This window comes from Vulpes vulpes, chromosome 2, assembly GCF_048418805.1.
Source record: "Vulpes vulpes isolate BD-2025 chromosome 2, VulVul3, whole genome shotgun sequence".
Lineage (NCBI taxonomy): Eukaryota > Metazoa > Chordata > Mammalia > Carnivora > Canidae > Vulpes > Vulpes vulpes.
The window spans coordinates 32,976,780-32,999,532 of NC_132781.1; the positions used below are offsets into that span (position 1 = coordinate 32,976,780).

Below are 22,753 nucleotides of genomic sequence, written 5' to 3' on the forward strand. Positions count from 1 at the left end.
CAGGAGCTGGTAAAGATACAGTGACACCAGAAGGCAGCTATAGATTTCTTAAACTTTATTTCCTCTGAGTCTCTGGGGAGGCAGCAGGGATGTAAGGCGAAGTGGCAGTAGCTGCAGGGGACTGAGCAGAGCTGGTGCTGGGAGGGGCCGGCATTGGGCAGGACAAAGAGGAGATTTAAATATCCAGGATTGAAAACTAATGGGTCTCCTTCATCTGTCTTTGGATTTTGTGCAGCATCTCCTGCATCCGCCGCAGCTGGAACAGGCACACATAGCAAAATGGGGCCTTTTAGAAAGTCCTACAGTGTTAGGGGAGTGCCCCCAAACTCTTATCCCTTAGCCTGGGCATGGGCATGGTAGTCCAGATAATGTGATGGAGACCCAGGTAGAACAATCAATCCACGACCCAGGAAGGTACCAGGGCCAGGGATCTTCCTATTCCCAAACCAAGAAATACTGACGTTTATAATTAAGCAGGGACCCTCCATACTGTCAATCCCTACCACCCCATACTGCTCTCACCTCCTCATCTTTCTCTCGGATCAGCCTCTCTGTTTCTGGATCTGTCCCTGGTGGGACAGCAGGGATGGGGAAGTCAGTACCACTCTCTCGAGTCAGTTTGCTAAAGGGAATGGGAAAGGGGGCTTGGTAAGGCTAGGGGGACCCTGGCACCTGCTTGGATTGAGTCCAGGGCCTGCAGAAGAACAAAGGAAGGGCTTGCTCTCATCCAAGGCTGTGCTTGGGACCCCCTCCCGGCCAGCTCTGTCCTGGCTGCTAGCCATACTTGCGATTCCTTTCTTTCACCACCAGGCGAGTCATGCTCTGGATGCACTGTGCCCGATAGTTCTCATAATGTGTCTCCCGCGTCACATCCTTCAGGTCCTGCATATGAGTACGCACCAGCATTGTCCTCAGCTTCACAAAGTCGCAGTGTCCTGGGTTTTCCACTGCATGGCAAGGCTAGGGGTCAGCCAGAAGCATGGGGAGAGCCACTGAGGGCAAGGAGACTCCCTGGTCGCAAACTCAGTGCTTTACCTTCCACGATGCCCCAGGGGTAGAGCCGGCCCCGAACACGCCGCCCTCTGGCCTCTACCACAGTGTTGCTGCCAATTACAGCAAATGGGATGCTTTCCTGGAAGAAGTGGGGAGGGCCTGTCAGTACCCCCCATTCTTACCTGTTCCTTTCCATCTTTATTTTCTCTGCTTCACTCTAGGAAACCAGGGTCCTCTCCCACCCCTTAAATAGAATTCTACTTCCCTCTTCTGCCCAGAAGAAACAAAATGGAAAAGGGATGCCCTGGGCTGGCCCCACCTTTAGGGCTTGGTCCTGTAATTTGAAGTCCTCATCCTCATCAGAGTCACAGTCGGGGAACTGATAGACCTTGATTCCAAAGCGCTCAATCTCCTCTCGGATCTGACAAACACATGAGGGGCCCACAGTTTTGGCGACCCCATCCTTTCCAGAAGCCCACCTGCTCCCCTCCCCCCACCAGCTTCCCTCACTTTGCGTTTCTTGCGCTCCACTTCAGGAGGTGTCAGTGTGTCCGCCTTAGCCAAGATAGGCACGATGTTAACCCGCTGATGCAGGGCCTTCATGAATTCAACATCCAGTGGCCGGAGCCTGGGGAACAGGAATCTGTGACCACCTGCTGGTGGCAGCCCTGCCCTGGTGCTCTCAGCCTGTTCCCTTTGCAGCACCTGGTGGTGTCAGGAGCCTCAGGCTCGGACCATACCCGTGGCCGAAGGGTGAGATGAAGTACAGGCAGCAGTGCACCCTGTTGTCTTGGATGTTCTTGCGATTCAGGCCACTCTCGTCTCGGAAATACTGCTCAAACTGCTGGTCGATGTATTCTGCCACAGGCTTCCAGCTGTGGCAGGGACAGAAAAGCAGAGAAACTGTGGGAGTGGAGGCTGCCTCATGAGCTCTGGGGCTACAGAGTGAGCAGTGTTCCCAAGACTTTGTTATTCCCTGGCTTGCTTTACTACATCTTTACTATATCCCATCTGGGTGGGACGGGTGTATCTCACATGCCCCACTAGAAAATCAGACTGAGCACAAAGTTCAGTAAATACTAGTTTGATGAGAGGAAAAAGCCTAGGTGGCCAAACAAACCATTAAGAATAAGGTACCTGCAAATGAACACCAACTGGAAGCCAGGGCAGCCCTTAGTCAGGTTCATAGTCCAGCCTCAGAACCTTTGTTCATGGGTTCTACCTTCTGCCCCACCCCTCTGAACCACCCTATCCTCCTCAAGGCCATATCTAAGAACTATCTCTTCACCCCTTCCAGTGTACATCAATATACACTGACTGCTCTCCCCTTCTCTCCACCACACAGTAAAATCGTGTACATATATATTCAAGAACTCCCAATTTTCAAGTCTTTTTGCTTTTCTGTTATTTAGTTTCATCCTCACTGATAGGTGCCCTGATAGGTGGACACATAAGCATCATCACTTTCACGTCATACACGAAGGAACTAAATCTACAGCATCTAGGAGACAATCCATATCATTTTAGCTAGCAAATTCTCCCCACTCAAGCCCTTGGCCTCTGACTCTTCAACATGCTTGCTGCTACATTACCTGACCTATTTACTAACTTAAGTTGATTGACCCACATGTGAGAGAACTGCTGCCCCCACTCCTCCTACCCCTACTACTAGACCATAAGCCTCTCAGTGACAAGGATGATTCATACTTATTCTGTGACCCTTAAAATGCCCAGCACTGGCTGGGCACCTAGTATATGCTCAATAAACTCCTACTGGTTACTAAATAAGCATATGTAGAGGTGCACTGTGTACTGTGAAATGCGAAGCAAATGAAATTATTATTAGGGAAGGGAAGAGGAGATAAGTAGATTGACTGAAGGAGGGGATGATACTTGTAGAAACCAGGTGTTGGTTGGGGTAGAGTTTCATGGCAAGCCCAGGGTGCTGAGACATACTTAGCAATGATGACACAGAGGCCACCTCAATCCACCAGGAATATTTCCATCAGGAGACCACCATGAGCCAGAACAGTGCCAGGGCAATAACATAAGAAGAAATGGCCCTCCCCTCAAGGCTAAGACCCTGATGTTGAAGATGAATCCATGTGCTAAGCCAAACAAACAAACAAACAAACACACATACAGAAAGGTCTGTAAGAGTCTAATGCATCTGTGAGGCAATTACCCAAGGGTCAGCTTTCTGGGCGTGCCACGTGCAGTCAGCATGGGGCCCTGATCTCAAAAGGGCCCATGCTTGGTTTGCTTCTCTTCTGTGGCCATCTTGAAATTCATAACTTTCAACAAGGGGTCCCACACTGGTGCTGCAATTATAATCTTAAAACCCATTAGTGTAACGTAAACAGCTCTTTACTTTCATTTTCAATGCACATTCTCATGCACCTCATGCATCTCATTGGGGTGATTTTCAGATCACCTGGGCAAGGTGATATGACCGGTATGTTCCAGCTAAAGAAACAGTAATGCAGTCATTTGCTCAAGTCCACACAGTTACTAAATGCTGAATCAAGATCTGAATTCAGTCTAGTGGTCTTAGCACCCCTTGCCTAACTTCATCAAAGGCACCACCTTTTCTCCTGTCTTTATCACTCATTCTCCTTCTCATCTACTCACTTAGGTCTGACAATTATCTAAGCATCCCTCCAGTTCCTGAAAAAAAAAAAAAGCCAAGAATGATGGTGTACGGATAAAGCTGCCTTTTCTAGCAGTTAGCCTAGAGGGTGCCTGGAGTTTAAACCAAGCTCAACCCATTTGTTTCCCCTTTGCTTCTTCTTTCTCCTCCTCAGCCTCCCTCAATGCACTCTCATCCCTTAAAAAAAAAAAAAAAAAAAGGTTGTTTGTGGCACCTAAAGTGTTGCTGGTAAAAGAAAAGGAAGGAGGGTAGGTGATGTTTATTGAGCACCTACTGGATGTCAGGCCTTGTGCTACATGTTTTCATGTGTTTGTTTTTCTGAGGCTCTTCTTTCTTATCTTGTACCTTCACCCCATTATAGAATTATAGGTCAGAGTCAGAAAGGACATCAAAGAACATCTAATCCAACTCCTTCCCTCTCACTTTCCAGAGGAGACAGCTACCCACTAAGGGCACAAACTTTCTTCCTGACAATTCTGGTTATGTCTGTGCCTATGTGTCCACTCGTGTGTGTGTGTGTGTATGTGTGTGTGAGAGAGAGAGAGAGAGAGAGAGTGTGTAATGGGAAGGGGGCAGCTGGGGCTGTGCTTGGTCAGACATACCACTCTGTGTTGTTGACTGCATCCCCAAAACCCGGTGTGTCCACAATGGTGAGCCGCAGCCTCACACCCTTCTCTTCTATGTCCACTGCATGTTTAGTGATCTCCACAGTTTGCATGATCCGCTCTGGAGAAAGGGGAAACTGAGGCCAGGGCAAGGGCAAGGACCTGCCCAGTCAGGACAAACAGCCCACCCCAACCAGCTCTGCTGCCCAGACTGCCTCATCCACACTGCCCCCCTTCCCACCCCAGGCTGCCTGGGGGCCTGTTCTCTGGGAACCAGCAAGGAGCACATTTCCCAACACAGGAAATGCCGGTGGCTGTTGGCTCTGGCCCCAGCCTCTTCTCTGCTGCAGGCTCTTTTCTTGGATTCCTGGAATCCTTTGGGGGTCAGAGACTCACTCAGAGAGGAGGATTCTGGTCCCTGCCCTACTCCAGCACCCAAATCTTTAGGGAGCTGGCTGGTGGGCTGCCAGGCTAGATAGGCCTATCTCCATAGGCCACCAATCCCTCTAGAAAGCCACGGTTTCCCGCCTGCTGGGGAAGGCCCCAGCCCCCAGGCTCTGGCACGAGTCTTGATTTCCAGTGCCTCTCTTCAAGCCCTGCTTCTTTCCTCACCTTCTGCACTGAGAAGTTTCCGGTCCCGATACAGATCAGTGAGGAAGAGGCTATTGACAAGAGTGGATTTCCCCAGGCCAGACTCTCCTGATGGGGGAGAGAGAGCAGAAGATACGGGCTTTAGCCAAGAGGCAACCCCACTAGAACAAGGTGTGGTGGGAGCTGCTTTCTTATCTAACTGGGAAGAGACAAGTGAACCACAGCATTCTAGAGCTGGAAGGAAGCAGAGAGAACAGCTTGTTCAGCCTTCTTATTTGAATGAGGCCCAGAGAGGGAAAGAGATTGCCCAAGGTCACATAGAAAAAGGCAAATATTAGAAAACTGTTGGTCAAGTGTTCTTTATGCCATTTCAACACTCCCCACCCCCTACATATACACGTTTGGCCACTCATGGTTCATGGCTATTTTGCAAAAAGATACCGTCACTGGCTGCTTTCCCCTTCCTAACCCACCCCACCCTTCCCCATATATATACCATCCCTACTGGAGACACCCCCTCCCCAGCCCAGCCCTTCCCCTGCTCTACCTGCCACCATGAGGGTAAAGTCAAAGCCCTTCTTCACGGACTTTCGGTGAACTTGATTGGGGAGGGTCGCAAAGCCCACATACTCCTTGTCATCCTAATGGACAGGAAGACAGAGTGCATTAGCGAGAGGCTGGAGGGGCCCCAGGACCTAACACCAGCCTTCTGTCTCCCTCCTAGGTCTTTGCCCCAGCCCTAGAGGAACATTGGCAGACTCCTCAGAGGACCCATCTGGGGCCACCAGCTAGGCTCCTGATCCTAATAGTTTCCAATGCACATGGGGGTCAACACCATAGAGCTGGGGCTGACACAAGACAGAGAGGCTCCAGCTCAACATGCAGGCATGCGTGTACACACACCTATACATACACACAGGACATACATGCACATACACTCAGGATCTCTCTGCTCCCTCCCTGGGTCTTCCTGCACCAGCCCACTGAAAGACAAAGGCAGGGCTGGAGGCTCTACCTCAGAGGAGTCATAGGGATCAAGCTTGCCCCATGGGCTGCGGGGCCGGGCTGAGGGGCTGAGAGGGGCCGAGGCAGAGAAGTACTGCTGGCTGTCAGAGGGCTGGGGCCATGAGGGGGGTCTGAACTCCAGGTCATCCTGGCAGAGGTCCGAGGCCTGGGGCTTTGGCTCCAGGACTTGGGGCCTGGACACCCAGGTCTTGGCCTCTGGTTGGTGGCAGCTCTCGCTTCCTGGAAAATCCTTCACAAACTTGTTCAGTTCTGCATCATCCGTGTCCTCCAGAAAGCGCTTGATCTGAGGGTCAGAGGGTGGGGTGGGGCAGGTAGGTAGGTGCCATGAAGGGAAGAATGAAGGAGGAAGACCAAAGAAGGCAAAAGGGAGAGAGAGGAAAGCACTTGTGGTTAGAAGGGAAAGAAACTGCAGTAGCAGCCAAGCCTGAGGAAGTGCTCACCATCCCTCCCTCACCTGCGCCTGTGCCTCCCCAGCTGAGATGCCAGGAAAGACCCCAGGATCCAGGAGCAGCCCTGGGCAGCCCCCAGAGTCCTTGCAACTGCTGTTGGGATCTGAGTAGCTCCAGTCCTGATGCTCCCTCTCAACAAGGTGCTCACCGCCCTGCCCTTCCTGGGGGTCTGGCCAAGCCAGGGGCCAGGGACTGCTCAAAAGGCCAGGAAGTCAGACTAAATAAGGGGGAGCAATAGAGGCGTTAGAGCTGAGAGGAGGACATGGTCCAGGATTTAAGGGGAGTGCAGACAGTCAAGTCAGAATGGGGCAGGGGCAGGAGGGAAGAAGGGAGAGTTGAAGGGAGCTGCTAGCCCAGGTAAATCAAAAGCCAGCAGGGGGCTCTGTGCCCGCTGTCACTGCAGGTCTGTGAGCTCTAGGACCAAGGTATAGACTCTACTGGAGGTGCTCCCTTCCCAGGGCTCACTGCAAAGAGCTCAGTACAGCTGATCTGACACCCCCCTTATTCCAGACACTGTGCCACATCAGAATCTGTGCTGAGGCCCGAGGACAGAAGGGCAAACCTGACAGTGGAGGCTGAGTGCAAGGTGGAAGGGAGCCAGGAGGGACCCAGTGAGGGAGGACAGGAGGACACTAGGCTGCTGGCAGCCCCTAACTGTGAGGGAGAGATAAGAGGAAGCACCCATCAGTTGTCTCTTGCCACCTCTGCCTGGAGTAAGCTTCAGCCAGCAGTGCCAGGGGGAATGTGGACTAAACCGAGAACCACAGGGGTTGGTGGGCAAAGAATGGCAGGCTGCTCTGTAGAGACCTGTCCCCGCCCCCCCCATCTCCAACTTGGAAGAGAGGCTGCTTCCCCTCACTCCTGCCATCAACTCTAGACCCTAAAACTTTCCCTCTCCTTTAGGAGCCAGCTTCCTTTGTAGAGTGCCTGGCACTGCTGGGCTCAGCTCTGCCTCACAATACCCACATGCCACCTCCAGACAATGGACAAGGGCCGGCTTCAGAGGCTGACTCACTCTCTGGGGATTGGCTAAGCCAGTGGGGGCTATCCCAGACCACTGTGGAGTCCCGGCGAGGGCCAGGAGAGAGAAGATGGCCACAGTCTTCTGCAGGTCCCCATTTTACAAAGGGAAGAATTGAGGGAGGCAGACATGCCCATTGCCAGGTTTATGCCAGAGGGAAGGGACTGAGATAGAGAGGCTGTGGGGAAGTCTCTTAAGAACTACCTCCAGGCTGTCACCTCAAAGTCCCCATACCTGCTTGTAGCCATAGTCTCCAGGGCCCACCTGGACAGAGGGAAGGAGAGAAGCCCTTTAGCCTGAAACTAGAACCAGCATGTGGGAGTTTAGGGACCAAAAGACGCTGTCCTGAAGCAAGCCAGCAGGCTTTTCTCATCCATAATATTTGGGGGGGTCCAGTACAGTAACTATACATCTTAGTTTGTTGTCCTAGCATAAGGATTAGTTGTGCCCCTTCCTTTTCACTCTCAAAAGTGTCCCAGCTTGGACAATTAACTGTATGGCAACAGAGAAGAGATGGGGCTGGGGGGGGGGGGGGGGGGGAGCGCAGCAGGTCTTGTTTTCTGGCAGCTAAAGTCTGGGGAATTCCAGGAAATCCTGCCTCTCTGAATAACCCCACAGTGACCCAGCACTTGGTCTTGGTGAAAGAGGGAAGATGACTGTGCTCCACCTGGTTTCCCCAAGGGCACTGAGCACAGGAGCAGCAGTTAAAGGAGGAAGGAAGGCATTGATGGGGACCCTACCATCCCCAGTCTGCCAACAGTCACCAGGAACCCAGCATTCCTGGGTTCCCTGCCAGTCCTGGCTGCTCATCAGCAGAAAGGAGCCCACAGGGGCTCTAGACAAGGAGTCAGGACACTAGGGTCTTCACCTTCTAACTGTCCCTCCCCACCCTCAGCTCTGACAGTGACTAAATTATTTTTTGACTTTGAGCCCCAATCCCAGTCAAGGAAGGAGGAAGACAGGTCAGGTCCCCCCATCTCCCAGAGCAGTACCTTACCCCAGCTTCATTCCTGTCCTCAGGGACAGAACTGCCTTGCCATCCCAGTGAACGGTCCATGTCCCACGCTTCGGACACCCTGGCGGCAAGCTCTAGGTCTAATTTTATCTCCCAGGCAAAGTTCCTCACACACAGAAACAGCCTGGTCTTGATGTTCTTGTAATACAGCTTCCCGGCTTGCTCCTTTCCCTTTCTCTTTGACCCCCCTGTCTCTGTCAGGGGCCAAAAAAGCCTGTGGAATGTCATTCCCCACCCCCTCCTCCTCCCTTTCCCTTGGCTCCCACCCTCCAAGGACAGCTCAGCTGCAGCAGGATCACTCTGTTTCTCTGCAGTCCCCTCCTACTCTGATTGGCTATCCCATGACGCCTGCCCGCTGCCTACCCCGGTGGGCACAGCACCAGCCTCCCAAGTCTGCAGCACAGGCTCTTAATCAACCTGGCCTCTCCTATGAACCCCCAAGGACACCGAGGCCTGCCAGAGTGTCATGAGCTGTCCCCAAGGTGACCTGGCCCATCAGTACCTGGGAACACCCACCCACGAGACTCCACACCCAAAGGAATCCAATCTCTTTCACCTTAACTAAAGTTAAGCAGTGCTGAAGTAGGGTAGGAGGTCTTATAATCCCCTGGAAATTTGTTCTCATGGGAACAGCCCTGCTTTTCTTCCCTTGTCCTTTTGTGTTTTCCCAGCAGAGAACCTTACTGTCTTCAGAAATCTGCCCCTAGATTCCCTTGCAGAGTCCCAACCACAGAGGGACTCCTCCCACCATAGGATACCTGACCTCTGACTCATGGGGACCTATATCACTTCCATCACCCCACTGCTTCCAGAGAATCAGTGGAGGAGCTATTAGCACTTGGTCTCTGAGGGGCAGGAGTTCCGGCCAAAGGGAGGCTGGCATCCCAGAGGTTTCAGAAGTGCCAATTAGGTGGGAGACAAGCACAAGCTGAGGGATCTGGCTGGGAGTATGCACATGGAGTCAGAAGGCCAGTATTTCTGGTTTGGTGAGAAACATCCTCTGTGATTTTGAATATTGTCTTAATTTTAGGGCCTCAATGTCCAATTGTGAATGGCCCTGCCTTGCCTCCCAAGAAGGCTGGGGAGAGATACCTCAAGCTGTTTTGAACCTGAGGAGAGAAGGTACATTTCAAGTCACAGGATTATTATTAATGTTGACCTGTCATTCCTTTCCCATGTAAACCCCATTGTGCTCCTGGGCTGGGGAGCCCTCCCCACTGTACCCACCGACCTCCAAAGTAGCTGGGACACTGATCTCTTTTCAGAAAGAGACCCCTTCTAGAGGAGTCTGGCTGGACATGAACCAGTCAGCCTAAGAACTAGGCCTAAAGGGCCTACAGCTAAGGACTCTAGCAATAGTGGGGTGTCTTTAATTAGAGGGGAACAGGGTGGCTTCAGCCAAATTGAAAGCACCATGACCTCAGCTGAACTGAACTTAGTGTGTGGCAGAAAAAGCCCCTCTTGGTCCCTGCTGGGCTTGGCACTATGCTCCCTCAGGCTTCTATCACTGGAACAATCAGTGTATCCATACCCATGCGGGGAGAAGCAGGGCAGGGATAAAGACAAGCACCACTTGGCCTCTCCCAGGAACCCCACTCTGGGGAAGGTCACAAGGTCACCAAGACTTCCTAGCCAAGGCTTGGGCCTCATCCTGGACACAGCTTGAAAGACAAAAGCCCAAAAGGTTGGCCTTTCCAGACCTGGAAGCTTCTGATTCCAGTGGGCCCAGGGAGTTTCCTTCTGGAGGCTGCCCACAGCCAACATCCTGCCCCACAGGATGGTCATGGATTTTCTCCTTCTGTAAACAGCCTGTGCCTCCCAATGTGAAGGGCAAGGGTTGGGGGGCTTCCAAACTGGGAGGAGAGGCTGGCATGGCGCCTGGAGGCCCTGACATCCAGCATAATGTGTTTGTGGCAGGCTCTGGCAAGGATGGCAGGAGAAGAGCTGGAACCCTTACAGTCAGACATCAAAACTTCCTACCTGGGGGCCTCCGGAGGCTGGCTGGGGTTACTATTTCTCCTCCAGACAGGTGGCAGGGATGAGTTCCCCCACCCCCCACTACTGCAGAGGAACCTGGTTTGGGAGCAGGGTAGTGTAGGATGCAGCAGAAGGAAGCTTCCCCATGGTTCCTGTCTCAGAGGCAGAGGGATATACCTGATCCCACGGGTAGGATGGTGAACTGGGCTGCCCTCTCAGGGGTCCCCAAGCAGAGGGCACAGTGGGAAGAGCCTAGGAGCTGCTCTTTGCCAGGCTGCAGGAAGGAGGGCCCAAGCGTCTCACCATCCCTCTTGGGGAAAAAGGCAGTGTTTGCAGGCCTTCTCTGTGTTTTCCAAAGGAAGTTGATACTGGCCCCTGAACCCAGGGTAGGTGGGTGAGGAGGGGTCATCCAGGTAACAGCTGACCCAGGTAAGGGTGGGGGAACCTCACCTCCGCCTGTCGCTGACGCGCCCTCCCCAGCCCAACCTGCGCGTCTCTGCTGGCCGGGGTGGGGCGGGGGGTGGCCCCCCTCCGCTCACCAACCCACCCCTCCGTCCAAGAACACCCGCAGCACCCCAGGGCCCGGGCCCGCGTAGTCGCTGCTCGGATCAGAGGGAGAAACTTGGAAGCGGCGACGCGGCGCCGTCCGTCAGCAGTGCCCGCCTGTACCCGCAGCCGGAGAAAGCGCCTCCCGCCCCGCACAGCCCGGGCCGCGGCGCCGCGGGTCCCCGCGGAGCCGCCGGGAGCAGCGGGCCCTGCGCGCCCCGGCCCTGCCCCGCGCCCCCGCGCCCCCGCGCCCCCGCGCCCCCGCGCCCCCCGCGCCTTACCATGGCTGCAGCCCGGGCCGGGCCAGCTCCTCCTGGACAGCGCCCGAGCGACCCGCCGCGGGAGCTGCGAGCCGACCTCGCCGGACCGCCGGCCCCCGCCCGCCGCCCAGAGTGCGGACCGGCCGGGGGCGGGGCCTGGCGGCGGGGGCGGGACGAGCCGGCCCTGGGGCGGGGCCTGCCCTCAGAGATCGCTGGCGCCTGCTGGGGTGCGGGCGGCCCGCGGTGGGTGGCGGGTGGTGGGTCGGGGTGGATCTAGCGGCCCGCGACTCCGGGAAGCGCAGGGTGTGCAGAGGCGCTGAGGACAGCGCCAGTCACCTGGCTCTTCCTGACTCAGCCCCTAAGAGTGGTCTCTTCAGGCAGTACATCACAGTGGGTGTTTGAGCAAATTCCCAAAAAGGAAAGGCCCACCTGGCATCCCTAGGAGAAAATGTCTTTGGAAGGAGAGGGGGTTTGCCCCACGAGTTGGGAGAGAAACCTTTAGTTACCCAAGGTTTTCCAGAAATGACCCGAGCAGATGTCCAAGTTAACGGACTGTCCCTCCCCACTCCACACCTCCTAAGGTAGAAAGTCAGATGTTCTCTACCTTTACCCAAGCTATGAAGACGACACAAGAGGTTCCCTTCCTGCTGCACCCTAGATTAAAGGTTAAAGAGGATTTGCTGCATAAATTATCCAGGGATCATCAGCTGGAAGGGTGGAAGGAAAGAGGCCTAGTGGCCTTTATGGGGCTAAGGAAAGTGGGAGGGCCTCTGGAGAGGCCAGCCCAAGCCTGAGCCAGTCTATGCTGGACAAGCAGGTGAGATGCTGTGGGGACAGATGCTCCAGCAGCTTTAGAGGCATTAGAGGCTCAGGAGTGTCATCAGCAGTGAGGGAGAAGTAGATGCTTAGAGAGTTGGTAGGGATTTCCTGAGCTAATACTGGTCTGAGCTGGTCAAGTATCTCTCCCTGACTCCCAAGAGCCTTCCCCCAGGGCAGGCTGACTGGGCTGAATACACTTTAGACAAAACTGAGGCCCACAACATAACCCTCTCCTCTTGGTAGAAGAGCCAGAAGGCTGCCTATCCTATTTCAGTCTGATCTGTGACTAATGGTTATGGTTGGGATCAAGTTAGAACTTAGCAGAGGGAGGGAAAGTGGCCTAGGTATGCAGATGAAAACAGGCTCAGAAAACATGGCATGGCTATTGGAGATGTTCTTGAATATCTGGCACTGGTGGACTGAAGGATGGAAGGCGGGGTGCAACTGCTTAAAGAAATCAAGGGAATTCATAAGCTAGCACGTTGAAGAGAAACCCTCCTAGCTGGGTGAGCTTGGGCAGCTCATTTTACCACTCTAAACCTCAGTTCCCACACCAGAAAATGAGCGGATTAAACTAGGATAGGAGCCAGAAGCTTGGCTCAGACAAGAGAAAACCTCTGAAGGTATAAAGAGGTTCCTAGAAAAGGCCTGGGCTAGATCAAGAGATCTGAAACTATACTCAGGAAAAGAAAGACATGTGTTTCTTACGAAAAAAACCAATGGCACTGGAAGGCTGCAGAAGTAGCAGCAGATGCTGCCATCAGATCCAAACATCAAACAAAGCCCCACTGTTGAGAACTAGCTGTAGGCTACTAGTACTCATGTATGCACTCATAAGACTGCCTCCTGGGTGCTTCCACTGGCATTCTGCATGGCTTGGGCTGGGGGTGCTGGGCCAAGGGAAGAAAGCCTGTCAAGGAAGACAGGCCCCATCACAAAGCCTTGTTTTCCACAACTGTAAATTCCCTCCTCTCCCTACCCCCCTAGTCCTGGCTGTAGTCCAAGTGTGGACACAGACACATCTCAGAAAGCAACTCGGATAGCTCATCCTCAGCTGCAGTTGGAATCCCAGCTCTGCTCTGGCACCTGCTGCCCAAGCCCCAGTGAGCCCTGTGTGCCCTGAGGCATGCTGGTGCCAGTTTGTTTGAGGGAAGTGAGCCCCTATGAGAGGCCCGGGACCATGGAACTTATCTCTAAACCCCAGACCCTAAGAAGGGTTTTGATGCTCACAGTACCTTTGTAATCAATGCATCAGGCCCAGCAGGAGCCACGCTGGGCAAAATAAAAGCTAAAGGCAGACTTTGAGTCATTCCACCTGCACAAACCTCCCATGCTAACCCTGCCACACTCTGGATTTATGAGAGAACTTGGCCTAGGCTTAGGACCCCATGCCAGCTTTGGTGATTATCTCACTCCTGAATATCCCTTCCCCTCCCTGGGTCTCTGCTTCCCCCATTGAAAGATAGGACTGGACTCCTCACCACTCCAGTTCTTGTGATCTGTGTCTGTGCAAAGAGAGTCTGACACCTACTCAGAAGCAGGGGAAAGATATGGCAGCCCTTGTGTGAGTCACAGACCACTGAGTGCTCCTCCCCACCTCCAGTTAGCACATGGCCTGGCCAATCTTTCCTGAGTGTCCCTGCAGCTCTTGGAACTCTGGACTCTTCCTTAGAAATCACAACCCCACCGGAAATTGATATCTTTGACTAGAGTACAATTTCCCAGGCACTCCGAGAGTAGGGTATTCAGGCCAAGAGTCTGGGGAGCAGACACTTGGTTTGGCACAAAACAGGACTCTTCTGAGAAACTCAGATCAGCACACACCTCCAGCCTGCTACCCAAGTCTCCCTCTGCTTAAGTCAGGCCAACATGGTCTGTGTGAAAAAACTCCTGGTCCCCTCCATTGGATCTTTCCTCCCATGAGTGAAGGTTGTGTGGCACCAAACTAAACCAGGATGCTGCACTTGGGCCAAGCCAAGCCCAGGTACAAAAGCCAAGAATAAATAGTGATTACCACAGGAAATCAGGATTTCAGTCTGTATGACTAGCAAAGGCCACTTTTGCCTCTCAGCAGACTGTCTCTTAAGTGGTACAAGAACTAATTGTACCTCCTTCCTCCAGAGGTGATAAGTCACTGATGATATAGTCAGAGGGCCCTAGTGGGGTCAAAGGGCTAGCACTGGGTTGTGTTTGTCAAGGAAACTTAGCCAGTGTCCAGAAAGGTCTGTGGCAAGAAACCAAAATATCCTAAGCCCCTCCCCTGCCCATAATCCTAGGGCAGGCATGAAACATGGGCGGCAAGGTCAGGGAGCACTGTGTTTCCTGCACCTGCTATACGGCTGTGGTGAGGGGCAGCAGCAAAGTGCTAGAAGCCAGCCAGAGGGCCTTTCCAACACCTTTTCTGCAGTAGGGCAGGGCATGGGAGAGATGGAAGGAACTTACACATGCATTGGAGTATGACCCCCCCTTCGAGAGCGCCCACCTTACCTCCCAGCTTCTTCTTAAATACTTCCCATGGCTAAAAACTCACAGACTCAACTCCACTGCCCTTCAATCTTTGGGTAGCAAGTTATCAAAGGTCTTAATTATACAGAGTCAAAATTTGTGTCTCCCTGGACTTCACTCTCCAGGTGTTTCCATGCTAGAAGCTTTGCTAATTCATTTCACTGGACTTTATTTTGTTCTTTGATGTCCACACCCTTTCAAGTGACATGCCTGTATACTTTTCTCTCCCAAACTAACCACAAGCCCCTCAAAGACAGGGAGTATGTCTTCTATTTTAATTTCTACTCGTTTTAATTCAGTGAACATGTGACATAATGTCCTCCTGGATGACCCAGGAGGTGTCTGATCAATATTAATTGACTGAAAGGATTCATTGATTAGTTTTCCATTCTGATTTTGGAGCACAGACAAGCCTTGAGGCTCTGGGCTTCACTGACCCATAATTTGCCCTTCATTCTGGCTGCTTACCAGCTCATACTCACCCCCCAGCCTCATAGTTCACATGCAAAGACACAAATGTCCTTCCCTTTATAATTTGTGATATCCGAAGGTACTGCTCAAATATTGAGAAGTTACTTTCCAGGAAGATGTGGCTATGGAAAAAGGGTTTCTACACCATGTGTGAATTCCTGGGGCAGGATGCTCCTTAAAGTGCTCTCAGTTTTGAGAAGCCAGTTCTGAGCCTCAGTTTCTTCATCTGTGAAATAGGGAGGAAAAATCCACCTCATAAGGTTGCTATAAAGATTCACTACAGTAACATACTTACAATGGTGTAGCCACTAAAATGAGTGGCAGGTATTATCTTGGCTAATGAGAAAATTATCAACACCAAATCAAGATTGTCAACTGTGATAATTTCAAATGCTTTCCCTCCAAAAAAAAAATTAGGAATGTGCATGTGCATGGATGTAGAGGTATGGGAAAAGAGCCTTAGACTAAAGTGACACTGGAACGACCATGCTGCCACCAACTGTAGAGGCACCTTCTCTAGCTAAACAGCACTCCACCTCTAGAAAACAGGTCTTGATTTCAGATTTACTGAGCCAAATTCCCAAAAAACAGCCATTTTGGAGATTTCTCAAGTTAAATGACTTTGCCTGTGGTGGATGTGTCAAGGAAGTGACTTTGGCCAGCCCTGTCCTCCCACCTTCAGTGTCAGAGCCTGAGCTTCTCTCAGGAACTGCCTCACATTCTGTCCCTTTCCTTCAGCCGTTCATTCAGCCCCTAAGATGCAGCTGTCTCTTGCCTCTCCCCTCATGGCAGCTGGGCCAAAGGCAGCTGAGCAGAGAAGGGTAAAGGGACATGGTCATTTCTGTCACTCAGGATAACCTTCCTGTGGCTGAGCAGCTGTCAGGGTGGCTTCTGTTTTACAGATTTTCTTCTTCACCCAAGTATGCTCCCTGCCCTCTGAAGTCAAGCTCCCTAATCTACCCAGGCCTACTATTTCTTCTCTTACTTGAAAAACCCACCATCTCAAACACCACCAAACTACTCTGACAGCAAGACACAATGTGGGAGATGGGTTCCAGGCAGGAAACCAAGGAGCTTCTGGAAATACACGCTAGTCCAAAATAAATGTGGCAGATTCTTCCATATGTAGGATCATTCTGAGAAGAACAAAAAACCAAGGGATTCTGGCCTCTGTTCTGCCATCAAGCCCAAGGGAGAGACATAGGAGTTTTTGTCCCCATTTCATAGGCAGAGAGAGCAATCTGCTCAGGGCTCACAGTGAAGGCAGGATATCATTCCCCTGCCCTATGCTTCCAGTGGCTCTTGCTGAGGTAGTCTGCACCATAGCCTGTCCTAGGGTCAGGTCACCCTTTGTTCTAGTTTGCCCAGATCTGGTAGGGGTCCCAGGACACAGGATGCTAAAACCAGGAACATCCCAGGCAAACCCTGATGAGTTAGTTGGTCAACCTAGCCTGTCCCCAAAATAGCAATTGTGGGTCAGAGGTTACCAGCCTCCCATCCAGCTCTGGACTTCACTACCCATGGTAGCTGAAAATGAACAAGGCACCATCTGACAAGAAAAGAAGCTGGGTGGCAGGGGTCAGGCTGCTATGAAAAGCCTCCCGAGGTGCCCTGCCCCATTTTCAGCAGCTCTGCTGCATTCTTTCAATTCCCCTCTCTTTTCAACTATAAGCCTCTGTACAAAGCAAGAGAAAATGAGGGGAGTGGGAAAGATGGTTCTAGGATTCCTTTCAAACAGCCCATTTTCTGTTAACATTCCCGTGAATGCAGAGCATTCCTGAATAGCTCCTAGACTCTGGATTTTTCTCTGTCAAGGAAGTCTACCGGAGCACAACTTCCCCAAGGCTCAAGAGCCAATAGGAAGCTGGCCATACCATCCTCAGAGGCTAAATGACATGTCACTTTAGACACCGAAGTCTGCCTTAGGTATCACTGAGCTGACCTCCCCTAGTTCCTGGCCTGTTTTTCAGAGTTGGTTTCTTGCATAATTGATAGAGATAGAAGGGAGTAAACCACCTTGTCTGCTGACAGCCCAAGAAGTCATTTTCAAGGGCAAGTAGGTCAGGTGCCTTAAGGACAAGGATCTCAGGGCCAAGGCAGTCCCATCCATCGGGGGTGTTGTAGCCCTTCCCATCAAGAGCTGCTTTATTCCAAGGAATTCCCCAGGGCCCTGTGAGAAGACAGCCCGAGTTGACACCATAGGGCAGGACTTTCCTGTTGAGCTTCTGCTAGTTCTGATATCAAAAACAAAACCATTAGGAATGCATCCCTCAGCCCAGCATAACCTTCTCTGGGGAGATTCCAGCCCCTAATGTACCCATCCAAGGATGAGAAGCATCTGTAAGCCCTGTCCCTTAGACAAAGGGCCTTGAGGAGCCATTTGGGAGGAGACTGACACTTAAGAGAGAAATGGTTGAATCAGGCTCTGTCCCCAGCTGTGGACCCAAAGGGGTTTGTGAAGCTCAACAAGAAACATGCTGCCATCCATGAGCCAGGAGCTGTGGCTGGCCACCAGAGAATTCCTGCCAGGAATGGAATCTGGAACAGACTCTGCAGTCAACCATTCCCAGATCAGAGGAACCAGAGGCCTTCAACACCAGCACCACAGATTCTCAATTGTGGGATGGCTGTGGGCCATGCAGCCTGGAAGACAGGCTGGGGAAGGCCTAGCACTATCATGCTTTGTGAGGAGTCCCTGGCTCTCTTCCATGCTATCCCACTTCCAGAGAGCCAGAGAAGACCAACAGCCCCAGCTAGTCCCTCCTCAGTTCCTCTTCCCAGTTCTGACGAGCAGCCCTGCTGCTGAACAGGGCTGGAGAGCTGCAATTATCGAGACAGGATAAGAGCTATTTTGGGGAAGGAGCTGTCCTGCTGCCAAGGCTTTTGACTTCCTAAACTAAAACAAGATGCACCAAGAAAGGGGGTGAAGGTGGGGGAGAACAGGGAGCAACTCACTCAGTCAAAATCATCAGATCCTGAATGAGGGAACACACTAACCCCTTCCCAAAGGTATATATGTGTATCAAAGGAGTGAGCAAGGGGCTAGCTGTTAAGATACTCCTGGCTTTGAGAAGGAGGGGGTAACTTGGTCACCCCCCCACACACACATCCCCTGATGACTCCCTCTCTCCTAAGATCCTTCAAGAGGACATATTCAGTATGCTGTATTTATTTGGACATTTGAGCACAAACTATTTCATATTGTTGTTTAAATGTTTCCTGTCCATGTCTTATCTTCCCAACCAGATGGTAAGTTTCTCATGGCCAAAGAATGTGTATGCTCTGAGGTTTCAATGCTTTCCCCAGTAGTGCCTAGCAGAGTGCTAGCCATCTGAATGAAATTTTTATGGAAGTAAGGGATAGAGGGAGGAAGGAAGGGAGGAAGGGAAGAGGGAGAAAAGGTTTACAGTCTTGTATGGAGGTAATCTCCAGAAGTAGTTGTTCCCACCCACAGTTGAGCTCAAGGCACAGGACTAAATTAGAAGCCCAAGGCAGAGAGGGTGACAGCCACATTTCTGGCACCTCTCCTTCAGCTGTTTTGTTATCTGAGCTCAGACTGTGCTGCCTCCACCTCCCTTGTTTGTTTTCTATCTGTAATTAACTGTCCATCCTGGGCTAGCCCATGGAAGGGACCCATTAGAAGCCATTCTAGGCTTTGGGTAAGGAAGAGATAGGGTGAAAGAAAGAATAGAGTCAGGAAAAGCTCAGACTATCTTATGAAACATGGGCCAAGAAGAACTAAAGTACTTATAGGAACAATGCACTGTGAAATCAGGACACTCTGCCAAATTCAGGACACAGGGCTGCCAAAAGCAGAGTTTACCTTGTGCCTTTCCAAGTTGAGGACTCAAAAAGTGTGTAACCCAGAAAAGTGTTCCCTTTCTGGAGTGCCCTAGGGTGGAGAGAGGAAAGCCAAGTAGAGACTGATCCAATGTATGGCTTCCCAGACAGCCTTCCCACAGAGCACTTGACAGGATTTATCATCTCTCCAGGGCTGCAACTAGCTAATATAGTGCCTTCGTGCAAATCTTGCTCTGTGGAGATGCAGCTGCACAGGTGCAGAGTGTGGCAAGAGGAACACAGGCTAGATTTTAGCCCCCACTTGCCCTCTCTGTTAGGTCCCTTGTGCGGTGAACAACTTGCCCAACCATAGGAAGCAGTTCTGTCTGTCTCCCTACATTCCTACTTCCATGAGAGTTTAAGAGAGGGACTTGGATAAGGGACTTGGAGCACGGGAAGAATGGAAGTAAATTCCCAGGGGTGTTCTTACCTCTTCATCTGTCATAATGGAGAAGTAGTAGTCAGGCATTCCCAGGGAGCAGCAAATGGAATTCAGAGAGTACCAACAGGAGGGGAAGAGAATTTTACTAAAGATGTTCAGTGGACTTTGGCATAACCTAGCCCAACATCCTTCCTAGTGCAAGTGGTACCAAAAGCTATCATTTACTGAGGGCTCACTCAGTACCCCTAAGAGGTAGCCATTGATCTCATTAACAGGGAAACTAGTTATTGGAAAGATAAAATAACTTAACCAAGGTCACTGTGAGAAAATAGTACAGGGCTCAAACCCAATACCGTTAACTCCAGAGTCCATATTCTATTAAACCCCAACTTTATAGAGCTTTGCTCCCTCTGAGGGGCAGGGATGCCCTTCTCTGCTCTTTGATGCCCGTCACTCAAAAGGGCTTATGCTGGTTGGGACTGGATTACATTTTCAGGGCTCTCTCCTCCCCAGGAACTTCCTAATCCAGAGCCCTGGCCCGTCTCACGCTCATAGACTAAAGCATATTTGGGGCTACAACATTCAAAGCAGGAACTCCTTGATACTAAGATTCACTAAACTGAAAGGCATGGGCTTAAATTGTTCTCCATTCCAGAAGTGACTACTTCCCATTGAAAGAAGACTCTTAAAAATGAGGAAGGTTCCAAATCCCAAAGGAATGACTCTAATGGTGGAATTATTGGCCAGGTAAGAAGTTCCTCTGCTCCTTCAAGTCAAACCCCCAGTATAGACGGTCCTGATAGTCCTAGCTCTATAGATACAAAGAAGTCACCTTCCCACCTGTCCTCCTGCCTCCCAAAACCTCCTGCCTCCCAAAACAATGGACCCATAGGAGGGAAGAGCACAGACCTTTTAGCCACCAGATGACACGATTGTACATTTCCTCAGAGACATCTGAAAGTAAGAGATTGTTCCTTTTTTTCACTCTGTGGGATGTATATCCCTCCCCCCATGACTTAACCTCTCCTTTTCTAGCTCCACATTTCTTCCCCAGGATGTGCCCTCAGCCCCTGACTCTCTCCAAGAAGCCCCTGCAGTCTAGGACTAACCTCCTCCCTCCCTTTTCTCCACCCTCTTTGTGCCACTATTAATGCATTTCCCCTCTTCAAAGTCTGGATCCTAGCGTATCTATGCCCACCTTCTCTCCACTTTGTCATCAAAATATTTACTTGAAAATTTTCTTTTCTTTACTTGTCTTTACCAGCCCTCACCCCAGCTCAGTTCTTCATCTCCATTCTTGGGAAGCACTTCCCACCCTGCAAACCACTCTCTACTACCTTCCATTGAAAGGTTAAGCAGCGTTGCCTGAAGAGTCAATGCCTGATGCCGGCCCAAGCATCGTCACCGATGTCATTAGCTTGGAGCTCAGAGAAGCTGGCAGGGAAGGAATGACCAATGGGCTCAGGGATGGGACTAGCTTTAGCACTGGCAGGAGGGCAGCTCTGAGGCCCGGAATGAAGAAGGGGCCTTTCCTGCCCACCCCAATGTCCCACCTCACTTTAAATCGGGACTGCACCTGAGCAGTCTGCTTCTTCACATACCCAAGAAGAAAGCACTAAACCTTTGAATGGGTTGTTTGGAGGTGCACTTGAGGGCCTGTGGTGCTTCCCTCAATGGGGCCCTGTTTGGAGACTCCTTTGGCGATGACCGTGGTGGCGGTGTTGCTGGTGCTAGTGGTGGTGATGGACTTGCTTTCTCTCTCTGGAACATCATTTCCTCACAGAAAGGACTCAAGTCCATTTCAAAAAAGGACAATAAAGGATCTGAGGGAGGAGGAGACTTAGACTCAAAATCAGGTGTTGTTGGCCGGCTTTGGGGTGTTTCAACTTCAGGATTGAGTAAGGTCCACCATGAGGAATCAGGCCCATACCTAGGTAAGGACCGAGGGGGTAAGGGCCGAGGGGTCAGTTCCAATTCTGCATGGACAGAGGGCTTTTGGGAGGGTTCTGGATACCTGAGTGCAGGTCCTGGGGACATGGAGACACATTCTGAAGGCTTTTGGGGATGCTGCTTATAGCTGTGCTCTGGAGTGACAAATATAGATTTTTGGGGGCTCTCAGATGCTGTTCGAGGTGTCACATGGGAAGCTGAGTGTATTAACTGTCCCTCTGGGGAGATGGTGACCCTACGGCCAACCTCGCTGTCTCCTCGGGTTGAGGACTTCATGTTGGACTCTACTTCTGATGATATTAAGATCTTTGGGGAGGGCTTGGTGTCAGTGTAGACAGAATGCTTGTGGATAGATTCAGGATCTGGATGCAGAGAAACTCGGTGTCCACCATCCAAATCCTTAAGGACAGAGAGTCTGAGGGATGATTCCAAGTTCATATTCCTATGCAAAGCCTTGGGTTCTGTATAGATTGAGCTGAGACGATTCATTTCATACTCTTGGCCAGGGATCCTTCTCTGGGCTGTCCGAGAGTCTGCTCTGACACGGCCACTGCTATGCTCTGGGCTAGAGGGTCTCTTTGGAGATCTGATCTCGGTAGCAGTCAAAATCTTTCGGATGGGCTCAGTTTGGACTGCTTGATCCTTTGGGCAAGCCAAAGTCCTACGGGGAACTCTGACTCCTTGTGGGTACTGGACCTTGGAGGGGGGGTCTTCTTCTTGTAAGATTTGTAAGTTATCCTTCTGGTCTACAAAACTCAACCGGCGAGAGGATTTGGCATCTGGGGTCAATGAATAGCGATTACTGATGTCACGCCCTGTCTTGCTCTCACCCCCTTTTCGTGTTGATTCCTCTCTGCATGGACTAATGTTCCTTTGCATCTGGACAGTATGGGAAGCTGATGTCTGAGTTTGCTGGGTCTTTCGATGAAGAGAGGGATGGCGGTATGTTTCTGATTTTGATCGAGTCTCACTTCCTCGAGGGATGGATGTTCCAGCAAGACCAGGCCCTGACTGGGGGGAGACAGATCGAGGATAGTCTGATGTTGAATAGAAAGTGGTGAGATGCCCAGCTTCTGATCTTTGATGTGGTGGAGGGCTTACCGGGGCTGCAGCACTTCGTGAGCTCGAGGCAAGAATGTACCCTTGTCCCTGCTGATGAGTTGTGTTAGTATCTTCAGACACTTTTGGTGCTGAAACTGCTATGTTGGACCCAGTTTTATTAGTCTTGACCATCCGATACACTGAGCTTCTCTGGGTAGATCCCATGATTTACTGGCTGGCTATATTGAGAGTCCTAATGAAGTCTGAATATTTACGCTCAGTTTTAAAAGCTGCTGTTCTTATACTCCCACGAAAGTGACTGTAATTCTAAGAGTGTCTCAAGTAGTCCCCTTAGCTACCTGCCTTGTGATGTCATAAAGGAAGGAGCTTCCTACTAAACATCCTGGCATACAGTCACAATTTTTTAAGTAGGCTCCATGCCCAGTGTGGGGCTTAAAATCACAACCTTGAGATCAAGAGTTGCATGCTCTACTGACTGAGCCTACCAGACACCCCTTCAGCCACAAGTCTTCAGAGAAACTCAAGCAGTAACTGCAAGGAAACTGAGGATTTGTCTTTGGAGTTGATACCACCAACTCTTGGACCAAGTTC

The 22,753-nt window shown here is 51.3% G+C and overlaps 1 protein-coding gene across 7 annotated transcripts; it reads right to left on the minus strand.

The window, feature by feature from the left end:
* Nucleotides 1-40: 40 nt before the first annotated feature.
* SEPTIN4 (septin 4) lies at nt 41-22,333 on the minus strand. 7 transcript variants are annotated; one of them, XM_072747581.1, is made up of 14 exons: nt 20,752-22,333; nt 20,060-20,104; nt 19,199-19,206; nt 5,855-6,148; nt 5,387-5,480; nt 4,861-4,947; nt 4,246-4,369; nt 1,734-1,868; nt 1,504-1,621; nt 1,313-1,414; nt 1,036-1,132; nt 785-947; nt 523-622; nt 41-256 (listed from the first exon to the last, which is right to left on the minus strand). In XM_072747581.1, the coding sequence occupies exons 1-14, from the start codon at nt 22,331-22,333 to the stop codon at nt 197-199; spliced, it is 3,009 nt and encodes a 1,002-aa protein (XP_072603682.1). In that variant the 3' UTR covers nt 41-196. The 7 variants fall into 7 exon arrangements, with proteins under 7 accessions (XP_072603682.1, XP_072603684.1, XP_025851810.2 ...); XM_072747583.1 differs by lacking the exons at nt 19,199-19,206; nt 20,060-20,104; nt 20,752-22,333 and adding an exon at nt 11,155-11,401; XM_025996025.2 differs by lacking the exons at nt 19,199-19,206; nt 20,060-20,104; nt 20,752-22,333 and adding an exon at nt 8,333-8,964.
* Nucleotides 22,334-22,753: the final 420 nt, after the last annotated feature.

Coding starts and splice junctions, on each gene's coding strand:
- SEPTIN4 (XM_072747581.1), bottom strand. CDS start 22,333: ATGGTCAAGACTAATAAAACTGGGTCCAACATAGCAGTTTCAGCACCA. Junction 5,481..5,854: donor ATCCCTATGACTCCTCTGAG/GTAGAGCCTCCA, acceptor CCTGTCCATTAG/GATGACAAGGAGTATGTGGG. Junction 257..522: donor TCCGAGAGAAAGATGAGGAG/GTGAGAGCAGTA, acceptor TGCCTGTTCCAG/CTGCGGCGGATGCAGGAGAT.